Raw genomic sequence first — 22,500 nt, forward strand, 5'->3', positions numbered from 1 at the left:
TCCTCTCCTCCCGTTAGATCCTCTTCAGCTGCTGTGAGACCACGTCTCTGTCGTCTGGGATTAAATGGATATAGAAAGATTTGCATATCATAAAACTCAAAGGGGTTTCATTTGGCCGAGACGACATAAAGTTCTCGTAACACCCGTGGCGTCGGGGGGGAAACTAACAGCTTGTATTTATTATTCACACATTTTTATATAAAACTCGTTTTCAGCAGCGTTAAATAATTCAGAGAAAGTTCCAGTGAAAAGGAGGCGTTGTCACTAAACGGGGCCCGAGATAGATCCCAGATCTAGATCTGTGGATCCTCTCACAACCCACAAGAGACTGAAGGAGTTACAGGTTCTGTCCGATCCGGAGCAGGAGTTCTTTATTTCTGCTCCTCCTCTCATCAGTCAGGAGGACTTCCACACTCAGCTCACACTTTAAAATACTGATTTCTGGGCCGTTTTTCTTTCCCAAGAATCGCTTTCTGAGACTGAATATTAAATTATTATATTACGTTATATTATATATGTTTCAGTGAGAAAACTGAAGTTGTGTGGCAGTAAAGTTAATACGGACTTTCTGACGTCCGTTTCTCATTTTAAATGTTAAATCAGCCGAATATGCAGCAGAACTGCTGTCGCTGACGTGCATTAATGTGGATTTTGAAGTACCTTTAGTACTTTGAGTATATTTTGATGCCAATACTTTTACAACATTTTGAAGCACTTTGCTTGTGACAGAATGTTTCTACACTGAGGTAAATGCTATTTGCACTGGAGTCAAACATCGGAGTACGTCTTCCAGCACAGCAAGAGATGAAGATGAACATTCGTTACAGCGATCACAGAGACAATACTTGACATGTATCTGTCTCCTCTGCACGTTTGACGATGGTGTTTAATCAGACATGAGAGCATCAGATGATCTCATCGATGTCCTGAATGTGAGCAGACGGAAGCTTCAGAAACAGGACGAGTTTCTACTCACCGCATGGCCCTCAGTGCAATTTTGTACGCCAGTTCGGCGTCATGAGGTAGCAGGGAGGTGAAGAGATACTTGGCAAAGGTGTGCATGGGGACGCTTTCTCTGTAGAGCAACTCCCCGAGACCGCTGTAGGGACCAGCTGCAAGAAACAAGGACAGGAAACGGTTAACGGAGAGCTCAGAGCTCCCGGAGGCTGACCGGAGGCTGACCGGAGGCTGGATTATCCCCCGGCCGGTTTGAACAGTTTGACTCAGCGGAGTATCAGGATGACGATCGCTTTGTTCGTCAAACGTCCTGAGACACGCGAGGACGACGCACAGAGACAAACTACAAGAATCAGACGAGTTCACGAGTCGACGGCTTCGTGGAAAAGATATCAGGACGGATCGACTTTACTCCTCTGTGCAACAAAAAGGAATGAATCACTTTCATTCCTGCTTTTCTTTAAAGCAGTCGTTTGATCTCAAAAGATGTCAGCGTTCTAAAGGACGACTGCTGTTAATCGACCTTTTTAATCTTTATGTGAAAGCAACAACGTGTTCGTGCGTCTCTAAACACTAAAGAGACTTATTGGTTCTGTCTGAGGACGTAAACCTTTAAAAGAGGGTCACAAACATATAGTTTCATCAATTATCTCCTAAAACAGCTGATCACTGTAGTTTATAGGGCATTTATTGGGGACGTGGGAAAAGGAGGGAGAGGTGACTTGCAGCTTCATGTGAAACTATTTGAAGTTTTAAGATAAAGCATCGTTTTACTTCACAGATGTTGCACATCATTACACATTTAGAAAAGGTGGCGTTTAGTGAAGCATCACAGGTTCAAAGGATCAGTCTGGTGTTATTTTATATCTTTAGTGTCGTCAACAAATCCCATTAAAAAGGAGCAACGACGTGTAATTACGTCTCACAAATGTATCGTCTCATTTTCTCATTGACGTCTAATTTCCTAAAACAAACCGGAGGAAATGGAGCATTCGTTGGGGACTATTTTCAGCGGCGGCTGAATCCACATGAGGCGCTTTAGTGAGTATTAATACAGTGTGTGTGTGTTGATGGTGTGATGTGTGTTAATGGAGCTCTACGGCTCACAGGAACAACAGATATCAGATTATTGATCATCAATGATGCGTGTGCATGATGCGTGTGCATGATGCGTGTGCATGATGAGTGTACATGATGCGTGTGCATGATGCGTGTGCATGATGCGTGTGCATGATGCGTGTGCATGATGCGTGTGCATGATGCGTGTGCATGATGCGTGTACATGATGCGTGTACATGATGCGTGTGCATGATGCGTGTGCATGATGCGTGTAGCTCCTGCGTTTGGAAACATTTAAAGGAACAGTTCATACTTGTTTGGAGTTAAGATGAGAAATTCAACAGAACTGACAGCTAGCTTAGCTTAGCATAAAGACTGGAAACGGGGTAGCATGGCTCAGTCCAAAGGTAATAAAATTTGGATTTTTTTCGTCTAAATCTTTGGGAGAGAAATGGATTCATTCATTCATAAAAGATCTGATCGTTGCATCAGATGGCTTTCGTTGAGTGTCTTTTCTAAATTATATGACACACGTGCAGCATTTCTGCCTCAGTTAAGAAGGATTGCAGCTCAGTAATATTTTCCATATTGATTGTTTGGTTTACAAAATGTCCAGAAATGATGTAATAACACTAAAACCCTAAAATGTTCAGATGCAATATTTTGTCTGACCAACAGTGCAAAACCAAAACATATAGAATTGAATATGAGAAGAAGAAAAGCAGCTCTTCATCCTGTTAAACGCGCTGCCGTTGACTCACCCTCGAGCAGGAAACCGGCTTGTTTCCTGAAGATCTTCACCAGCGCGTCGTCCGACTCGACCTCCTGCAGCTTGGCCAGTAGCTGCTCCTCGTTGCGACACACTTTCTCCTGAGCGTACAGGCCGTCCGGCATCACCCTCTGCTGGCCTAAGCCAATCAGAGCCGTCTCCACGGCCAGCGACACGAACGACTCGCCCTCCTCCAGGAAGTGCTGAGCCGGCAAAACGGGATGCTCCGTCCTCCTACACGAACCTGGTGAGCCTGAGGGGGGAGAGTGAGAGATGACTTGGAGAGGAGGGGGGAGTGAAGATGTTCCCTTTGGGCTGAGCTGAGTATTGATAAACCTGTTGATCCATTTGTTCCTTCTGGTGTTCTCTTTTCAGAGAATATGTATCCTACAGCGAGAGCGAGATAGAGAGATATATATATATCTCATGGAATATCTCTCATGGAAGTCCTAGTTGCAAACTTTCAGGACGAGAGAAACAACCTGGAAGCAGAACAACCTCTCTGGTCCTCTCTGGCTGCAGTTTGTTGAAATCCGTCTCCGTTCTGCATAATTAATGCGTTTTAATTGGAGTGTTTTTCCTGCTGCATTCCTTATTCATGAGCTGTTATTGGAGGATGACTGCGGGCCAATCAGCACGTCCTGTGTCACCGCCGCTGATTGCAACCCGAGGGCCCGCAGCTCCGACAGGAAGACGCAATCACTGCGGTCGTTTGTGTACTTTATCGAAGTACTTGAGTACTGTGCTTTAGGGCAGTTTTGAGGTACTTTACTGGAGTGTTTTCATTTTCTGCTACACAACATCTCAGAGGGAAATATGGTACTTTTTAGATACCGTACTTTTCGGACTATAAGCCGCTACTTTTCACCCCACGCTTTGAGGCGTCTGCTTACAGTCCGGTGCACTTTATATACGGATTTTTCCGTCGCTTTTCTCCGCCACAACAACAACCGCAACTTGAGAGACCTTAGTCTGTAATGCAAGTATGTCTGCATGAAGAGATGTACAAAGATATATTATATATTCCCTAATGCTAATCGCGGTTAGCATTTCCCCATCGACCATAATGTTAAAATTAGCTTAGAAGCTAGCGACATGTTATGATGTTCAGAGAAGAAGACAACTTTAGTACTGTACTGTTAAAAGCATCTTGCTGTTCAACGGGGACACCTGCGGCTTATAGACCAGTGCGGCTTATCTATGTACAAATTCTTTATTCTGTTAAAAATCAGCTGGTGCGGCCTATATACCTGTGCACTCTCTAGTCCGGAAAGTAGATTCAGACTAAAAACACGTTGTTGCAACATGAATCCAGCGGTTCCCAAACGTTTTATATTTAAATAATCAGGGACGAGTTTGGGCTCCTAGTCAGAAGGAAAGTTTTATTTAAATAACTTTTCGATGCCTTAAGAGTGTGAAACTATCACAAATTAGACAGAAAAGTCAGAAAAACTTCTTCTCCTCTTCTCCCATTAATCCTCTCAGGACCCCTCAGCTTCATCTGGCGACCCTTCAGAGGGGCTCGACCCCTATGTTGGGAACTGAACAGCAACAAGTTGCTCTAAAATGAATTCATCAATAATATAAAGAAATGTCCCACACAATCAGATCGCAGTCAGTTATTCTCCTTCTGTTGACAATACTTCTAAATGAACCACTTTCATTTGTAATGAAGTACTTTCACATTGTTGCATTTGTACTTTCACTTGAATAAAAAAAAGAACAGAGTACTTCCTCCAGCTCCGTGTATTTATATGCGTGTACCTGAGAAGTCGAGGCGAGCGGCGGCTCCGTCCTCGCCGCCCCGTCCCGTCTCCGTCAGCGTGCTGAACAGGGTCCCGATGGGGTCCAGAGGGTGGCCCACCCAGCCCTCCAGGTTGGTCACCGACGTCACGCCTTTGTGGAGCAGCTCTGCAACAACAAACACAAACTATTGATTCATATTCATAATCAATGCTGAGGAGTCAAACTAATTACATTTAACAGTGCAATTTAATACCCTGTGGTACTGGTCATTATTATAAGAATTATTTATGAAGTACAAACATTTATTGATATATTTTTCAGGACTTCCCAGCTGTAAATAACAATATTATTATCAGTAATATAATTAAGTCAATTAACATGAACTGGACCCAGATAAGTGGCAGAAAATGAATAGCTGGATAAACCAATTAAAAGATAATACAATTGAATTAATTCCTCCCGACAGTCGACAAACAAACACCAAATAAAATGTAGAACTACGGTAGCTGTATTTTTCATGAGCCACATTTAGACGTAACAAACGTGCCTCTGCGGCAGAAACGGACCTTTTTTGTGCGTGCGGAAGAACTCCATCTGCTTCTGCTGCTGCCTCCTCAGTGTGTTCACGATGGAGACGGCGAGCCGGAGCGCCTCCAAAGGGTAACCGTGTGACCGCAGGGCGTCCACTCGGGCGCACGCCGTCGGGACGTGTTCTGAGGAGGAGGAGGAGATGTTTAGATGCCGACCTCTTATTAATTAAACTCCTCTAGTCTCCACCAGGTGTGCCGGCTCCCTCACCGTGCCACAGGGGCCACCCTCGGCCGTCGAACAGGGAGCTGCTGAGGGTCTCGTGGTGGCAGTAGTTGGCGTAGTGGTCCTCGGTGATGATGTGCTGCAGGTGGGGGTCCTGCCAGTGCAGGTCGCAGGCCTCGATCGCCCGCGTGAACACCGTCCGGTGAGGCCGAGTGAGCGAGTCTGTGAGACACGAACACACATCGGGTCATTAAAACGGGCAAAGATGCCAAGTGAGGGGAAAGGGACAGGTGCATGCTGGGACGTTAACTCAACATAACTCAGTCAAACATGAACACACAGATATGATATCTGATATCTTTAGATTCAGTGAATCTTACACTTTACAACGATATCATTATCTGCCATAAAGACACTTCTTATAGCTCCAGAACTTGAGAATCATCATGTTTTTAAGATTCCTTCAGTAGAAGTGATCCAGTGATAGTTGTCCGTACATCAGTGGGTGCTCTGCAAACAGGAACTGCTGATTCGGCATATTTTTAATGGTGCCACAATGTAAACAAATATAGGCTCAAATTGTGGCCTGCAGCATAACTCACAGATAACATTATACGTCCTGCTGAAGCTCTGAAAGCCTGAAATAAAAGCAACACAAAGACACATAACATCTATATGTCTTCATGTGGAGATATTTCGGGGCCCAGTGTCGGGCTGCTGTAGCAGGATAAATAAATAAATAAATAAATAAATAGATGTCGAGAACGCATCAAAACCAGGAGCCATTACGGACAAAGCGGCAGCAGTAATAACAGCGGCCGTCTTCTCATTGGAAACATTTTTATTACCTCCTCATAGAAACGCTGCAGGACCTCAACTGTGTTATTAGACTCATTCTATTAGACACAGTGAAACAGTAATACGGCTCAAAGGCACTGAGGTAGGAGGAGGGAGTAGATTAAAAGAGGGGGGGGGGACAGAAGACAGTGTTAATACGGAGGAGGAGGAGGAGGAGGAGGAGGAGGAGGAGGAGGAGGAGGAGGAGGAGGAGGAGGAGGAGGAGGAGGAGATGCTGCAGGAGAGAAGAGAAAGAAACCTTCAGATGTACCTTCAGGAGAGGATTTGGGAATATATATATATACACACACACACACATATCCTCTCACCTGGGTTGTATATATTGTATAGAGATAAAGGGCTCACCTGGGTTACCTGGAGGACCTTGAGGCAGAGCGTTGGTCAGGTTGGTCAGCTCGTTGCCGTGGTTCCCGTCCTCCAGAGGACAAACGTCCACACCGTTCCACCGGCGGAGCTGACGGAGCCAGAAGCCCTTCTGCTCCGGTTTATAGTGGGGGTTCAACACGATGCACATCCACAGGGCTCCTGCACACACACACACACACACACACACACACACACACACAAAATGAGTTACTCCGCATCATTCTCACCTCTTTTAAATAGTAAAGTAGAGCTGAATAATGCTGAATTAAATTAATAAAAGCACTGATTTCTGCAGCTTCTATTATCGTTTGGTCTGTTTTTGTCAGAAAAAGGTGAAAAATGTCTAAAACGCTCAGATATATATTCAGTTTACTGTAATGTGAGTCAACAAAAATCTTCAAATTCTCACATTTCAGAAGCGTGAACCACAAGATAAGATAAATAAAGTGCAAAACCTCAATTAGTTTGTTTACAATGACGTATAACCGAGCAGCCGCTCGTCACATTGAAGACGATGAACCACAGAATACTGAATGAATCTGTGAAACAATAAATCAAGCGCGAGATCATCGCCATCGTTGATTAAAGACGTGAAGACACTGGAAACCACACAGAGAGGAAGAAGACTGAACAATGGAACCGTTAAAGGATAAATAGCAGACGACACACGACAAAATGGAACGGGAGGAGAAAATAAAGAAAGTGAGGAAAGAAATAGGGAGGACAGCGGAGGAGAGGGGGGAGTGAATGTAGGAGGGAGGCTGAGGATGGGGGGAGGGGACAGGAGAGGAGAAAGGAGAGGAGAGGAGAGGAGAGGAGAGGAGAGGAGAGGAGAGAGGAGAGGAGAGGAGAGCAGAGGAGAGGAGAGGAGAGGAGAGGCTTTATCCTCCGTCTCTTTGTTACGGCTGCTTCAAGGACAACAACGAGGAGGGAAAACAGAGCGCCGAGAGAAAATGATGTCAGACGTGAAGAGTGACGAAACGCAAAGCAAGCACCTACAACAGAGAGAGTGTGTGTGTGTGTGTGTGTGTGTGTGTGTGTGTGTGTGTGTGTTTTACATGTTGCATCACAGTTTTGGTTATGAGCGAAGCTCGACATCTATTTTCATGATCGATTTTGATCACAAACAAATACGCTAAAGTCACTACAATAATACTAAAATAATAATCATCATCATCATCAGATGAGGTCATTTGTGTTGTTAATCAACACAAATGAGCTCATCTGATGATGATGATGATGATGATGATGAGCTTAACAATAAGCAGCATAAAATGGACAAACATAAACACGCGTACCTAGAACGTGTGTTCTTTAACGGACGCTTGCGGCCTCTCAATGAAAACAGAACTGAAATCTAAAATCCTTCATCCAGTTCATGAGTTGATGAGTTAAAAACCACCAAGATGGAACAAGTGAATCTTAAAACTGGATATAAAGTCAAAGAGGACATGACGCAACCGACAGGTTGAAATGAAACGCACCTTGATTCAAATGGCAGATGTTGTCGTTTTCAGACATTTTATTTGACCTTTATTTTCTAAGACGTAAAGAACCATCGTGAAATACGTTCGATTTTAGACATTTCAACGCAGAACAATTGACAGATTGAAGTCCCAAAATAAACTGATGTGAGAGTGAGAGAGTGTGTGTGTGTGAGTGTGAGTGTGAGTGTGTGCGTTACCTAGTTCATCCCACAGCTGCCTGTACTTGTCAGTCATGGTGGTTCCCTGTTGCCTCCACAGTGCCAGTCTGGGGTCGCCCATGAACTGCTCTGTGATCAGCGTCAACATGCGAGCTCCGTTGGAGTCCCTCATCTTCAGCATCTCCCTCACCTGCAGAGACATTTGAGGTGCATTGTGGGTAATCGTAGCACGATGACGTGTGTGTGTGTGTGTGTGTGTGTGTGACTCTGGTACCTTGCTGAACAGTAAGTTGAGCTGCTTCCCCGAGCCGTGGTACCCGCCCTGGGAGAGGAAGAGCTTGACCTGCTCCTGAACCTGCTCCTCGTCCAGATGCCAGCAGTTGTCATCGTCCACGCTGGCGCCCGCCGTCGGATCTGGAGCTCCTGCTCAAAGGAAACCAGTCAGTCAGACACAGACACTCGTATTCATCCATCACTTTATTACATGCAGTGGTGGAAGAAGCACGCTGATCTTCTACGAGTGTGAAAAGCAGAAAAACTCACTTAGTTACAGTCCTGCATCCAAAACATTTAAAAAATATTTACCTAAAAGTACTAAATATGCACGACACTCAATTCTAAATTATTGGATTGTAATTATTATTGATGCATTAATGTGTTCATCACCTAATACATTGCTGGGTAGCTTGAGAACCAACAACAAAGTCTCCATGTTAATACATCAGAGATTATTTGAGTATATTCTGAATTAATAAACAGAATCTGCAAATTTACTTGTAAAAAAAACGTTTTCAAATAAAAGCAGCGCAGTAGAATAGAATAGAGCAGCAGAACATGTAAATACTCAAGTACAAGTACCTCTAATCTGGACTGAAGTACTGAAAGATTGTTGTATAAATGCAGTGAACAGTTCGTGGAGGAGCAGACATGAAAACGCCTCGTCAGCACATAGCTCACCCTCTGCATGAATGCATGAATGCATGAATGCAGTACTGGTTACCATCAAACACCGATCGATACCATAAACTCTGCAACAATAACCAGCCCGCACCACTTAAATATCACGCAACAATAAAACCCACAGGGTCTGAAAGCAGAGTGGGTTCTATGTTTCCAAAGTGGACATAAAAGTACTAAAAGACAATCTAACTGAGAGAGTGTGTGTGTGTGTGTGTGTGTGTCCTCCCGTTCTCCCTAAACAGCTTGTTTTTTTCCTGAGTCGTCTAACACAAGTCCCTGCTTTCTGCTCGTTGGCGTCTGTACTTCCACGCATGTTTAAATCACAAACAACCATCATCATCATCATCATCATCGTCGTCACCATCGACTCACCGTGGACCTGGTTGATCTCAGAGTTCTGCGACAGGATTTCGTCGGCCAGCTTCTGTGCCGTGGGCAGCACCTCGGTGTGATGCACCGTGATCAGGTACTGAACGAACTTCTGCAGCTGATCTCTGTTCATCTGGAAAAGAGTCTCCGAGATGGGCAGGCGCAGTTTGACCTGCTCGGGCTTCCGTACCCGGTACAGCGACAGCGCCACCACGTGGGCGCAGTAGAAGATGTCCTTGTTGCCGCAGCCGCACGTCACGGCGGTGATTTTGCAGCGGTCGAAGCTGACGCTGACGTTGCAGACAAGCTCGGGCTCCGAGGACGTGGCCGGTTCCCTCACTGTGCCGCTGAGGTGGAACCCTGCAGAGAACCAGGAAATATTCACTGTGAACCATCTGAAGGTAATGAGACCGTTCACTGTTAGCTTCTGTACAAGATTAAATAACAACGCTCACTTTAAACTCAATGTTTTAGCCGACATTTCACTTTTCACAACAATATGACTGAATTTGTAGTCACGTTTTTGCCAAAATTAGCCATTTTTAGGCACATTTTATAATGTTGTCCTGCAGTATTCTCGCTCTTTTAGCTCCGTTTTTGGTCTCCACCACCAAACCCTGAGGGACACATCTGTCTCTCCAGCTGCTGAACGCTCCACGATGTTCACCAGCTCGTCTCTGGATGCGTCTGTCTGCCCTTTGCTGCTGGACAGGAAGTGCACGGGGGATTTGTTACGCTGAAACCGGCGCTATGAGCAGCAAGAGTCAACAAAACACAAACAAGGAAGACGCTAGAACGCTCCTCAAAGCTCCCGGTCTACGAACGTCATGTGATCCATCGTTGATTGAGTAAAAATATTCCGTTAAAGTTCTAGTTGCTAGTAACTAGAACCAGTGTTGGGTTTGTCCTTTCTGGGCTCCTGTAGAAACATGGCAGCCCGTCCGTGAAAAGGCTCCTTCAAAAAAACTATTATTTTCAGATGATTATACACTCAACAAAACACACTTTACAAACCTATTATATTCCATTTCTACCAACAGATCCCTGAATGCGACACGCTGTCCCTTTAAATGCCGAAAAGAGAACCCTTTAACTACTTCTCTCGAGGGCTGGTGGAAGATAAACAAAGATGGAGGAGAACCTTTCAATGTGGATTTGACCTGAAACTTGCTTCTTGAAGTCTGATTTCTTGAAGCTCAGGTATCCGAGACTCTGACAGTAAAATAAACGATGATGAGGATCATTTTACATTCCAACCGAAACCCGAAAGACCAACTAACATAGATGTTAAAGAACAGAAGCTGGACGTCGGAGACTGTATGAGCAAAACACTTCTGTAATGACAAGAAGTGGACAATGGATGCGAGTAAAGGTTCGTATCTGACCGGGTTAGTGGCTCACCAGAGATTACAGATGCGTCAGAAGCAGAACTGCTGCAAACGTTTATCATCCGTGTACGTCTGTGCTGTTTCCCTGAAGGGAGCAGATAGTTCTTTAAGACACTCGAACACACAACGTACGACACGGTTACTCCGATTACAACACACGGCTGAGCTGCCACCGTCGGACTCGGACTGAAGCATGTGAAGGAAAGCAATGCAGCAAGAAGTACTTCTCCTGCATCATGTTGTCACGCAAGCTGAGTGACAGAAGACAGAAGACAGACGAGAGAAGACAGAAGACAGAAGAGAGAAGACAGACGAGAGAAGACAGAAGACAGAAGAGTCTGTGAGGTGAGGTGAGGTACGGTCCCCCCCCCCCCACACACACACACACACACACACACACACACACACACACACACACACACACACACACACACACACACACACACACACACACACACACACACACACACACACACACACACACACACACACACACACACACACACACACGGTGGAAGATGGTTGTAAACAGAGCAGGTGTCTGACTATGTGGTGGAGCTTAAAGTGATCAGAGCTGAACACAAAGACGAGCGTGAAACCGACACGTCTGCTCTGCTGCTGCACAAACACTGGATCGCACAAAATCCACATCCTGTCTTTTAAAACACACCCACCCACACACCCACACACACACACACACACGCTGCCCCAGTCATGCCTGGCCCACAGCTGAACTACTGACGTAACAGAAAGAGAGAGTGTGACTCGAGGAAGAGGAGGAGGAGGAGGAGGCGCGATGTGCTGCTGGAAAAATCGGTATGCCCTCAGCTGAGTGTGTGTGTGTGTGTGTGTGTGTGTGTGTTTGGCGGCTAGCCAAAGCCCTGAGCTCAGCATTCTGTAATGCACTTCCTCTCTCCATGTCTGCGCTCCACAGCTTGCATAATACGTCTCTGTGCACTGCGTAGCAACCAAACTTAACTCCTTCACTCCCCAAAACACTCAGAGTTCACGAGTTATATTCAAGACTTCATCAGACCTTTAAAAGTCAACGCCGAATGAAAAAGTACGAAAGAAAGATGGAAAACCAGCAGAGACGCAACTATATATATATATATATATATATATATATATATATATATATATATATATATATATATATATATATATATATATATATATATATATATCACATTCCCAGCAATATAACAATCATTCCTAATGATATATTTAGTTCAACGTTTGGGGAAATATTGACTTTCGTGCCAAGAGTTATATTACCAGGAACCAGGAGATGAGTTAGCTTAGCTTAGCATAAAGACTGGCAGCAGGGGGAAACAGCTAGCCTGGCAGGAGGTCACTGCATGTAGACAACAAATAGTGCAGCACATATTATTTATACATTCATAATGAGAGCGTTAGAGGTGCTGCTAGGGAGATTTGTTTGGACAGAGCCAGGCTAGCAGCCCCCCCCCCCTGCACGTTTGTAGTCTACATGCTAAGCTAAGCTAACCGGCTGCTGGCTCCAGCTGTAGAACATTACTGTGCAGACATGAGAGTGGCATCAATCTCATCAGCCAACTCTCTGCAAAACAAAACAATCAGGCGAATGTGTCCCACAACGATCTGCAGCAGTGACTGTCGTGTCTGACTGGAGCTCCACAAACAGAACAACCTCCTCCAGCTAAACCCAACAGAAGCAACCTCCCTCTACGTCTATGAGAAGGTGCATAACGTCTGCTGACGGAGTGCGATCGGCTGTGAGAGCGTTGAGAGAGAAGATACAGAAACAGATATACCGGTACATACGATATATGTGTAAGTTACATTTAAACGTGTTTTTAAAGAACCTACATTCACTGCGTTGATCAAACCTCTCAGGCCCTGCAGACAACTCGCCTGGACACAACGCGGTTTAACACTTCACTCCCAATTAAGCCCGAGGTAATCAATTTAAGCCGTCTCTATAGGATTAAGTGAGGAGGCTGTCTCTGTGGGGGGGCAGCGTCTCAGCTCCCTACAGGGTTCAGCCTGAGGAGCCAGATAGACCAACCAAACCCCCCCCCCCCCATTCACGAACCAGTCAGCCATTCAGTCCAAAGCTGGCCAGTCAGGCGGAAGTGAGAGCCTCTCGGCCAAGGTGTGTGTGTGTGTGTGCGTGCGTGTGTGTGTGTGTGTGTGTGTGTGTGTGTGTGTGTGCGCGCGTGTGTGCTTCTGGCAACAATGGGGGGACCTAATCTGTGACCCGTGGAGATGCAGAGGCACCTGTGGGGCTGTAGGAAGGAGAAGCAAACTACCAATCAATAGTCACGGCGCGCTGATTACCATCTGCATCAGCCTCCAGTTACACAGTGGTGTGGTGGCTACGCTAGTGCTAACAGATCCCTGTGAGGCCAGCAGCATCAGAAGAGGCGAGAGCTGACTGGGGGGGGGGGGGGTGTGTGTGTGTGTGTGTGTGGTAAGGAGCTTGAAGATGCACCTCCATGTGAGCTCAAAATGAGGTCAATGAGGGTTTGTGTTAACTGGGTCAATCTGTGACCCTCTTAAGCGACCGCCAGCAGCTCCTTTAAGCGTTGACATGCTAACCAACGCTCTGCTGGTGTCTTTGTCTGTATGACCATGAATACACCTGGCAGCACTAATCTTTTGGGGTCTTTTTAAATACAGTTAACAGTTAACTGCTTCTTCTTCCTGCAGCCCGGCCTAGAAATAACAAACTGCACTGAAATACAACACGGAGGAAGGAGTCCTCCTCCACCGAGCCGACTGAAATTCCTCAGGCCGGTCAGAAAAACACCGAGGGCCTCGCGACACACGAGGCGCCGCCATCGGCCTCATCGCTCGGACAGAATAAACGACTCACGGCGGCAACGAACTGGAAACTCTTTGAAAAGAACTCACAGAATGACTCAATGATCAGCTGGTGTTCCTCTCAACCACCACGTCTCAGTTCATCAGCACGAACAAATGACTAACGGCAAACTGTCAAAGCACTCCGACGCTACGCTCAGACTCCTTTCAAGCTCTTCAGCATTCATTCATCGGATCATATTTTTCTGATTCATCCAGTCAGAGTTTGGTGTATGAATGATGAAGACGACAATTACATCGTGATACAGCGTTGGTCTTCGCTCAATTGATGTATTTGGGGACTTCAGGGCAAAATGAAGTTCAGGACCCCTGCCGAAGCCCAGCGTGTGTGTGTGTGTGTGTGTGTGTGTGTGTGTGTGTGTGTGTATCTAAACACAATAATTAAAGAAGGTTTTAAAACAAAAGGAGCCTCATCAACACAAGGCATCGTCAGCTTATTAAACTCTTCATCACGTCGATTGATTCTCTGCTTTACGCCCAAAATAAAAACCAGCACAAACGTGTTGACGCAGTCGGCTTGTGGCTCTTGGGGGCCCCTGGAGTTCGGGGCCCCTGGGGAAGTTCTCTTCATGTCATTCAGCGTTGGCTTTAATGGACCAACAGATAGAGAACATATATGTGAGCACCGTGTGCAGACACATGGATGAACAGACGGCAGCTTAAACACAGAAGTACTATCTTCTTAATGTACATGTACTAATACCACACTGTGAAAGTCCTGAATATTACTTTAAAACAAGTATGCAAGTATTATCAGCTAAATGTAATAACAATCACGTCCATCAGAGGCTGCACAGCTCGCTGCTGAAGGGAGCGAGAGGATCTGAGGCGCTCGGCTTCTAACAGCATTTCTTTGAGTGCCGCTGTTCCCGACGTGCTCGCTGGAAGTCATTTGTTTGGCCTCTGAGGACCGTCAGCAGATCCTCTCCAAATGCATTTGTTGCCCCTCCGGAGATGCAGCCGGTCTCCACAGAGCTCCTCTCTCTGCTGCTAATGAGCGCAGGAATCCCACCAACACGCCAATGAAATCAAATAAAAAGCTTTTAGTGTTTGCTTACATGTTGATCTGATTGCCGTTTATTAAATCGTGACGCGAATATCCTCTGAATCGTGAGAGGAATGGTTTGACGGTCTCCTGCAGAAAGATGGACACCGCTCTCATGTCTGTCCCACGTGTGTGAAACCAAGCTAGCTTAGCTTAGCATAAAGACTGGAATTAGGGGGGGAGCAAAAGCGTCAGTACAAGCCTGTACTGTGTGTGTGTGTGTGGGTATATGATGGTGTGTAGTGGAGGCAGCCTGTATGGAGAACAGTGAGACCATGAGGTCATAAAGTGAGAAGCAGCTAAAGGTTCACTTCCTTAATGCTGTAAACTATGACTCACAACAGCTCACATCAGATGTTATCAGATTAAACACTCCTGTTCACTCGTTCCACGAAGTCACGTCTGCAAACAACGTTACAGGACGTGTTCGGTAACGTTGGCGTTATTGTGATGAACAGTTGCAACATTTCTAATTTGAGAAGCTGGTGCTGTTATTTTGTCAATTTTTGCTTGGAAATTTTATTATTATTTTATATTGTATATTAAATTATCAAAATGTTTGCCAGTAATCGACTCACAAAGTACAACATGCGAGTCTGAAAGGCAGCGGAGACGTCGTCAAATGTCTGCTTGTGTACGACTTGAGAATAAGGAACCATCAAATATGAATAAGTGAATGAAATGTTGTGTCATTGTGTGATGGTTATTACTATATGGCATGAATTCATGCAGGACCAGAGAAATGTTCACACGCGACACAGGAGAAATGAGAAGACGTGAAGAAGAATTAAATCTCCCATCCGTCCTCCTCTTCAAGGCTTCTCCAGACAAACTGAAATTAAACAAACAGCAGAACGGTTCAGGCTCCAGTCGAGTCGTCTCCTGGAACATTTCCTCTCTTCAGTCATCATCATTTGTAAAACACAAAAGAAGACGAGACTCATTTTCCACTTCACCCAAAACCACCGATCTCTTTCTGTAGCCGGACCGTCCTCCACGGCCAGAGCCGGGAGAGCAGCGCTCCGCTGCGACCAGAACACATTTAAATCCAGCCGACACGTTACAACCAGCTCAGACCTGTAAACATCCATAGAATACAGCCCTTTGTGCATCGTGTTGAACAACTAGCCCAACGACATTATCTGGGCTTGTCTTTGTCTGCAGCCGACGGAGACAAACCGTTCAACTGTCACGACGTCTGCGGGAGGAAAGAATACTTTCCTCCACGGCGTCACGGAGGAGGAGGAGGAGGAGGAGGAGGAGGAGGAGGGGCCCCTCTTTGTCATAACAGGATGCAGGCCACGCCGTGTCATGGCAGTGCATCAAACCAGAGCTGCACACCCTCGACCTGCTTCTGCTGCTTGGGTTGAAGTGACGATAAAAGCTTGCTGGACGTTTCTGGCCTGCGAGATAAACAACACTACAGCCACGGCTGCTAATCAATCGGCTCCTTCTCTATTTGCGTTCTCGGTTATTTTGGGGGTTTCTGTTGCTTTTATCTGGTCGCTTCCTGTCGGAGCACCTTTAACCGACTGGTCTCACTGCACCGCGTTCACCAGCTGGAGCTGCAGCTTCCTGCTCAGCTGCCACCGTGTGATTCATCATGCGTTTCTATCCGTCCTCCATCATCACCGAGCGCTTCACACACAAACAGACGAGCCTGATGACACCAACTGACCGCTCAGACGTGCAGATGTTGATCTTCAGCTCTACTGTTCTGGTAAAATGATCTCATAAAAAAAATTTATAAAAAAAAAAAGAAAAAGCATAAATTAGAGAAAAATCCCCCCAAAAAGAATGCAAATGTATTTTAAAGCTTCTTTGTCCCGTTAATATTCTCACGGCCCCTCATATTCATCTGGTGACCCCGGGGTTGGGAACCATTGGACTACACTGTATATGAAGTAGTTAAAAGTTAAAATACTACATTAATCACGGCCCTGTCTCCCTCACAAAGAGTACTTTCAGTGCTGATACTTTGAATACATTCTGCTGGTAATACTCGTGTACTTTCTGAGCTGCACAGGTCCACGTGACCCTCCTCCTGTAACCGCCAGCGCCCCTCCCTGCTCCGCTCTGTGACCGCGTTAGAGCCCCGTCGCTGCTCGAGTGCATCCCGTCTCCATCGCGTCACTAACGGCATTACTCATCTCTAAACAGATGAAAACAATGACTCAACTTGTAGGCGCATGCCGGGCATGCCCCGGAAACATACCGGCCCGGTTCGCAGGGCTTGTGGCAGCTTGTGCCGTCGGAGGCGTGCGAGACTTTTCTTGAGCGACTGGTTTGTTTTTTTAAAGCGATAGTTGAGCTGACAATCATACTTCATTATTATTATTATTATTAGGGCTGCAGCTGACGATTATCTTCATTATCTGCTGATTATTTACACACCGTTAGTTGGCTTGTCTTGGAACACACGGCCTGCGGCTCTGGAAGGACAGACGTCTGAGAAAAGAACCCCTGAAGACGTCATTTGTAGTTCAGCTGGAGAATTCAAACATTTACAAGAAGCCCTGCGTAACAAACCGAGGCCGGAGAGTTTGAACGGTGAGGCTTTTGAAAAGGCAGGGAGGTCTGACACACTTACAAACTGGAGAGAACTATTTGACATTCCTCTGGTTCTGGAAGTAAAAGCTCCATCACTTTATCTTTCTTCCCATAAACGATGTTTCGTGACACGCAGTTGAAGCATTTCATCAAACTAATCAATAAGAAGCTCAAAATATGAAATCTTGCATCAGAAAAATGTAGAACTACAAGCCCGTGCACGTAACAACAACAGAGGAGACAATAACTAAGACTCCCATGGTGCATTTCTGCAAGAAACATCCAATCACAGAGCTCGCAATGCTGTAACGTGTGGCGCCAACAGCATGAGTTTACTTTTGTTCTGCAATCCGCAGCTTAAATGAATTGACTTTGGGATTTTGTTGGAGTCTGACTGTACGGAGCATAAATCTATTATCTTCATATCGCTTGTTTTGTCCGACCAACTGTCCAGAACACAAAGAAATCCACTTTATCATCACACGAGACAAAGAACAGCAGCAAATCCCAACAAATGAGAAGCTGGAACAAGATAATGGTGAACGGCTGCATTTACACAACGCCGTTATCTGCTAATTATGACGATAATATAGACTTTTATTCTTAAAATTTGACGTTAACACATCGCTTATCAAAACAGTTGATTCATTCTTTCAGCTGTAACGACTATCGGCTGATGAAGTCGTGAGGAAACTGGAACAAAGTCGTGCAACAGTTTGCCCGGATGCGTTTGGACCACGAACACAAGGTGGAATAGTTTCAGGATGCACCTGAAAACCTGGTGTTACTGGTCCACGTTTGAACACGCCGCACCTGTCCAAGCTTCCGGGCGACGCGTCTATGAGTCAGCGAGCTACGCTGCAGGTCGGGGAGTGACAGCTGGACCATGAGCGCGAGATCATTCGCTTCTTATTACAAGAGACAAAAGGAGGAACATGCAAAGAGGCAGAATGCTGAAACCAGACGGGAGGATGGAGAGCTGAGGCAGGAAGTGGATGCTTCAGGGTCCCGTGACAGCAGTGCTGGTTCACAGTCAATGGGTTTACATTATGTGACACACACACACACACACACACACTCTCTGGGAACTTGGTACATTTGGCTAAGCAAACGCGATGGTGATTTCACTCCCTGGGCTCAACAAGCTCAGGCCGATAGATACCGAGGGCAGATTGCCGGAGCGTTACCTGGCAGAGCAGGTTCAGCTGCAGGTTGAGATATGAATTCTCCAGCTTGTGTTTGAGGCAATATACAAACTACATAAAGAGTGTTGAATCTCAAAAGATGTCGGAATGTTCTTTTCTGGATAGATTTGTGGAATGAATCAAGTCTAAACTTTCCAATGGCAACATTTGACTGACATCTGAGGGTCTTTAGCAGTTGTAGCTCTTTTTAAGCCCACATAGTGCTGGTTATGTACTGTGAGCAGTTTACAACCTCTGTCCCTTTACATCCTTAAATATTTGGGAGAACCCATCGTGCTAGTTTGCTTGTATTTCACTGGGAAAGTGGAACCTAGTTAGCTCGAATCTGCAGCTCCCCTCGGCTTTGAAGAGCTTCACAGTGAGTTTCGGCTCCTTGTTTATCTGCTCGGGGAACATATTTACTGTTCTGGTTCACTCTCACTGCCGTTAGCTGGAACAAGCCACTGAACTCTACAAACAGCAGACACATCCAGAGACTCGCTGGTGAACACAGCTGAGCATTTAGCAGCTGAAGAGACAGATACTCCCTCAGGAGCTGGAGGAGGAGACCAAACACAGAGCTAAAAGAGAGACGATTGGACTTCTAGTCACCAGGTGAGCTCAAACAGAACTCCTAATGAACGATCCCGTTGCTCTGTAATGGCTGGATGTACAAATAAACAAAACAAGTTCACTATATCAACTCAAAGGATGATGATGTGTCAATATTGTGTTTAGGACTGGCTCGGCAGTGATGACGTACGTTTGTAGTCGAACAGGAAGTCCTCCTCCTCCTCCTCCTCCTCCTCCTCCTCCTCCTCCTCCTCCTCCTCCTCCTCCTCCTCCTCCTCCTCCTCCTCCTCCTCCTCCTCCTCCTCCTCCTCCTCCTCCTCCTCCTCCTCCTCCTCCTCCTCCTCCTCCTCCTCCTCCTCCTCCTCCTCCTCCTCCTCCTCCTCCTCCTCCTCCTCCTCCTCCTCCTCCTCCTCCTCCTCCTCCTCCTCCTCCTCCTCCTCCTCCTCCTCCTCCTCCTCCTCCTCCTCCTCCTCCTCCTCCTCCTCCTCCTCCTCCTCCTCCTCCTCCTGAAACGATTTATCCTTTAAACAATGTTTTTTTTTTTTTTTTTTTTAAGTTACGTCAGAAATCAGAGTTTTGAAAGATGTAGGAAAGCATTGAGGCTTCAAAAAGAACAATGTAGAATCGTCCTGCTCTCCACTGTACACCATAAACACGTTTGAACTGCTAAAGCCTCGTAATGAGCCGTCTGTGGAAAGCGCAGCGACGTTCCTCGTGGTGTTTTGACACCGACCTGGAAAATACCCGCGCAGAACGCCAACACTTCAACCAGCAACAGGGAACCTGAAGACTGGTCCAGCTGCAGGACTTTAAACTCCCGCTGCCCCCGGCCTTCATTTTATACCAGCAGGGTCACTGTGCTGTGAAACCATTTGTCAAAAACGTCGGCTTCTGCCGGCGAAATGCAGCCGAGCGTTCGTTTCAAAGCGTGCGCCCGATGAGCCTCCAATAAAAATTGATCATATATTGAGCATATTGAGGCGCTATGCATACGCCACTAATGCTGATCAACAACCTGCAAGGCTGAGCGTGTGTGTGTGTGTGTGTGTACACGCTCTCTAGCTCAGCATACTTACAAAGCTTTGCATCATTCAATAGGTGTGCACGGACTCATTGATTCTTCATAAAATTGCAGATGAGAGAGCGAGCCGGCAGTAATCAGTGTGCACACAAGAAGGCCTGAGGCTCCGTGTGTGTGTGTGTGTGTGTGTGTGCACAAATTGTGCTTTGATGTGCTTGGCTCAAGTTTAATTCAATATGCTGAGTTCAGCAGTCAAGTGTATAAATATGTAGTGTATCACAATATCAGAGATCTAGCCGAGGAGGCGATGAGTGTTCTCTTCTCTCACTGCAGCCAGACGTCGCTGTGGTGAACGTACGGAGCGTTCAGCAGCTTAACAGCGCGTTACTGTGAGCAGCACTTCTACATCGTGCTATTTCTACTTCTACTGAAGGCTCAGAGTACTTCTGCTGATGAACCTCCTCTGACACCGTTTGCCCTTTTTAAAGTTCCAATAAAGTGTTCATGAATAAGAAGAGGCCTCTTTTACCGACCACAACACTGGAATAGTGTCTAAATGAGAACATCCAGGAAGTCGCATCATGAACTGCTGTTCTAATCTGTTGATGCACTCGTCTGGTCCAGATTTAAATATCTCGAATGAATCCAGAAGTCTTCGTAGAGAGCTGCCGTTTCTGCACACAGGATGGATTTCTGCGTTCTGACCCGCAGCGCACACGGAACCAGAGAAACGTTCGTGTTCTCAGCTTCTCTGCATGAAACCGACTTCAGCCCAGAGCAGCTCGTCCTCCACAGCGAGGACAGAGAGATAACGGAGGACGCTGAGTTGGTCTCGAAAGGGAAGCCGTCCGTCTGAGCTTTGTTTGAAGATGCAGTTTGTTATATAACCCGACGAGCCTTCACAACGGATCGCATGCACATTAAGAAACGGCTGATTTGAATCAGATTTCAATGCTCACGGTGAGCAGCAGTCCAGATTATTCCATGAGCTCGAATGTAATACAAGGAAAAGCCGGACGGAGAGAACCATGAAGTTATTGGTGTTTGTGCTTCAAAAATGGTTTAACGGATTCAATTCTTGTCAAAATATTCGGCTCTGGACACTTTTGTTATTGTTTGGTGTGAGGCTGCGGTGGCCTGGAGCGCATCAGGAGCAGCAGCACACTTCACTTATTTGGTCTGCGTCGGTAGTCCAACAACATCTCCACCAACGATGATATCGGCAACAACCGGGGGAATGAAGTCGCCCTCGAGTCTGACCTCGACAAGCTGCAAGCGTTTGCTCTCCTAAGGACAAAAAAAAAAAAAAATGGCCGCCTTTATCTGTGCACCGATTAGCAGCGAGGGTTCGTCGTGGAGCACTCAGGGGTCCACGGCAAATGGGTGCCAATTCATTGCCTCGCGGTCTGCTGCGAGAGAGAGGAACACAGACTCCTCCTCCGGTCCACACGTGGAGAGATTACATCTTTTATTTATCACTTCTTGCCTCTATTTTTCCAGCAAATTCCAGGCTGAGGTGCAATCAGCCAAGAAAGAACCCTCCCTGTGTGTGTGTGTGTGTGTGTTGAGAGTGTGTATTCCCAGTGGCCCTTCACAAAGCCCACATGCATTGGGGGGGGGGGGGGGGGGGGGGGGGGGGCGTGTCATGCAGTCACTCAAGTGTTGAGATTGCATTACGACTCAAATTAAGCATGCAGCGTAATGGGATTACAGCCCTCACCGCCCCCTGAGAAGGTGTTCCTGAGTCTGGTCTGCTCACAGGTGACAGACCGTCTCACAGACCTCCGGGCTGAAGGCGGCATTGACAATAAAACGCTGACGACGATCCCTTCAACTCAACTCAACACCGCGACGGCTGCAGCCAAAGCCCTCGCCGTCGCCGATTACACACAAACGCCAACCAATTGGCTGCAAACCGGTGTGAACCACGGCCCGTTTAAAAGAACCGCCGCGCTCAATACGCTTCCTCCTTTCCAAGTCTCCTCCGCGTAACAAGGGAGTGAAAAGATGCTTTTGTTTGCCGCTCTCTTTTTGGAGGCGACGGGAAGCTTGAAAGACACAAATGAACATGAAAATAGGGACAAAGTGACAAAGGGAACGCTGGCATCCGATATGTGCGCTGGGTCATTTAAATCTCAAAGGAGAGCCGGGGACATGAACGTACCAAATAAATGGACGTGAAACCAAACGTTACAGTCGTTGATTGTGTTGTTGGTGGAGCAGAGCTGCAGCTGTAGGTTCAGAGCACACACACACACACACACGCACACGCACACACACACACACACGTGTCTGTTCCTGTTTCACTCCTCTCGGTGGGTTTTAAACAAACCGACGTGCGGCAACTGGAAAGAGCGCGTTGACTTCTGTAACGGTTATTCTCTGCATT

The 22,500-nt window shown here is 46.4% G+C and overlaps 1 protein-coding gene across 1 annotated transcript in view; it reads right to left on the bottom strand.

Annotated features, from left to right (window-relative positions):
• The window catches only part of LOC306792489 (zinc finger SWIM domain-containing protein 6-like), a 29,155-nt gene that overhangs the window by 5,260 nt on the left and 1,395 nt on the right, over positions 1-22,500 (bottom strand). The window contains 9 exon segments of the mRNA XM_079289665.1: positions 977-1,112; positions 2,778-3,038; positions 4,550-4,696; positions 5,098-5,244; positions 5,330-5,506; positions 6,488-6,667; positions 8,193-8,343; positions 8,428-8,576; positions 9,486-9,842. Coding sequence (XP_079145791.1) covers positions 977-1,112; positions 2,778-3,038; positions 4,550-4,696; positions 5,098-5,244; positions 5,330-5,506; positions 6,488-6,667; positions 8,193-8,343; positions 8,428-8,576; positions 9,486-9,842 — 1,705 coding nt within the window.

This window comes from Melanostigma gelatinosum, assembly GCF_949748355.1.
Source record: "Melanostigma gelatinosum genome assembly, chromosome: 18".
Taxonomy (NCBI): domain Eukaryota; kingdom Metazoa; phylum Chordata; class Actinopteri; order Perciformes; family Zoarcidae; genus Melanostigma; species Melanostigma gelatinosum.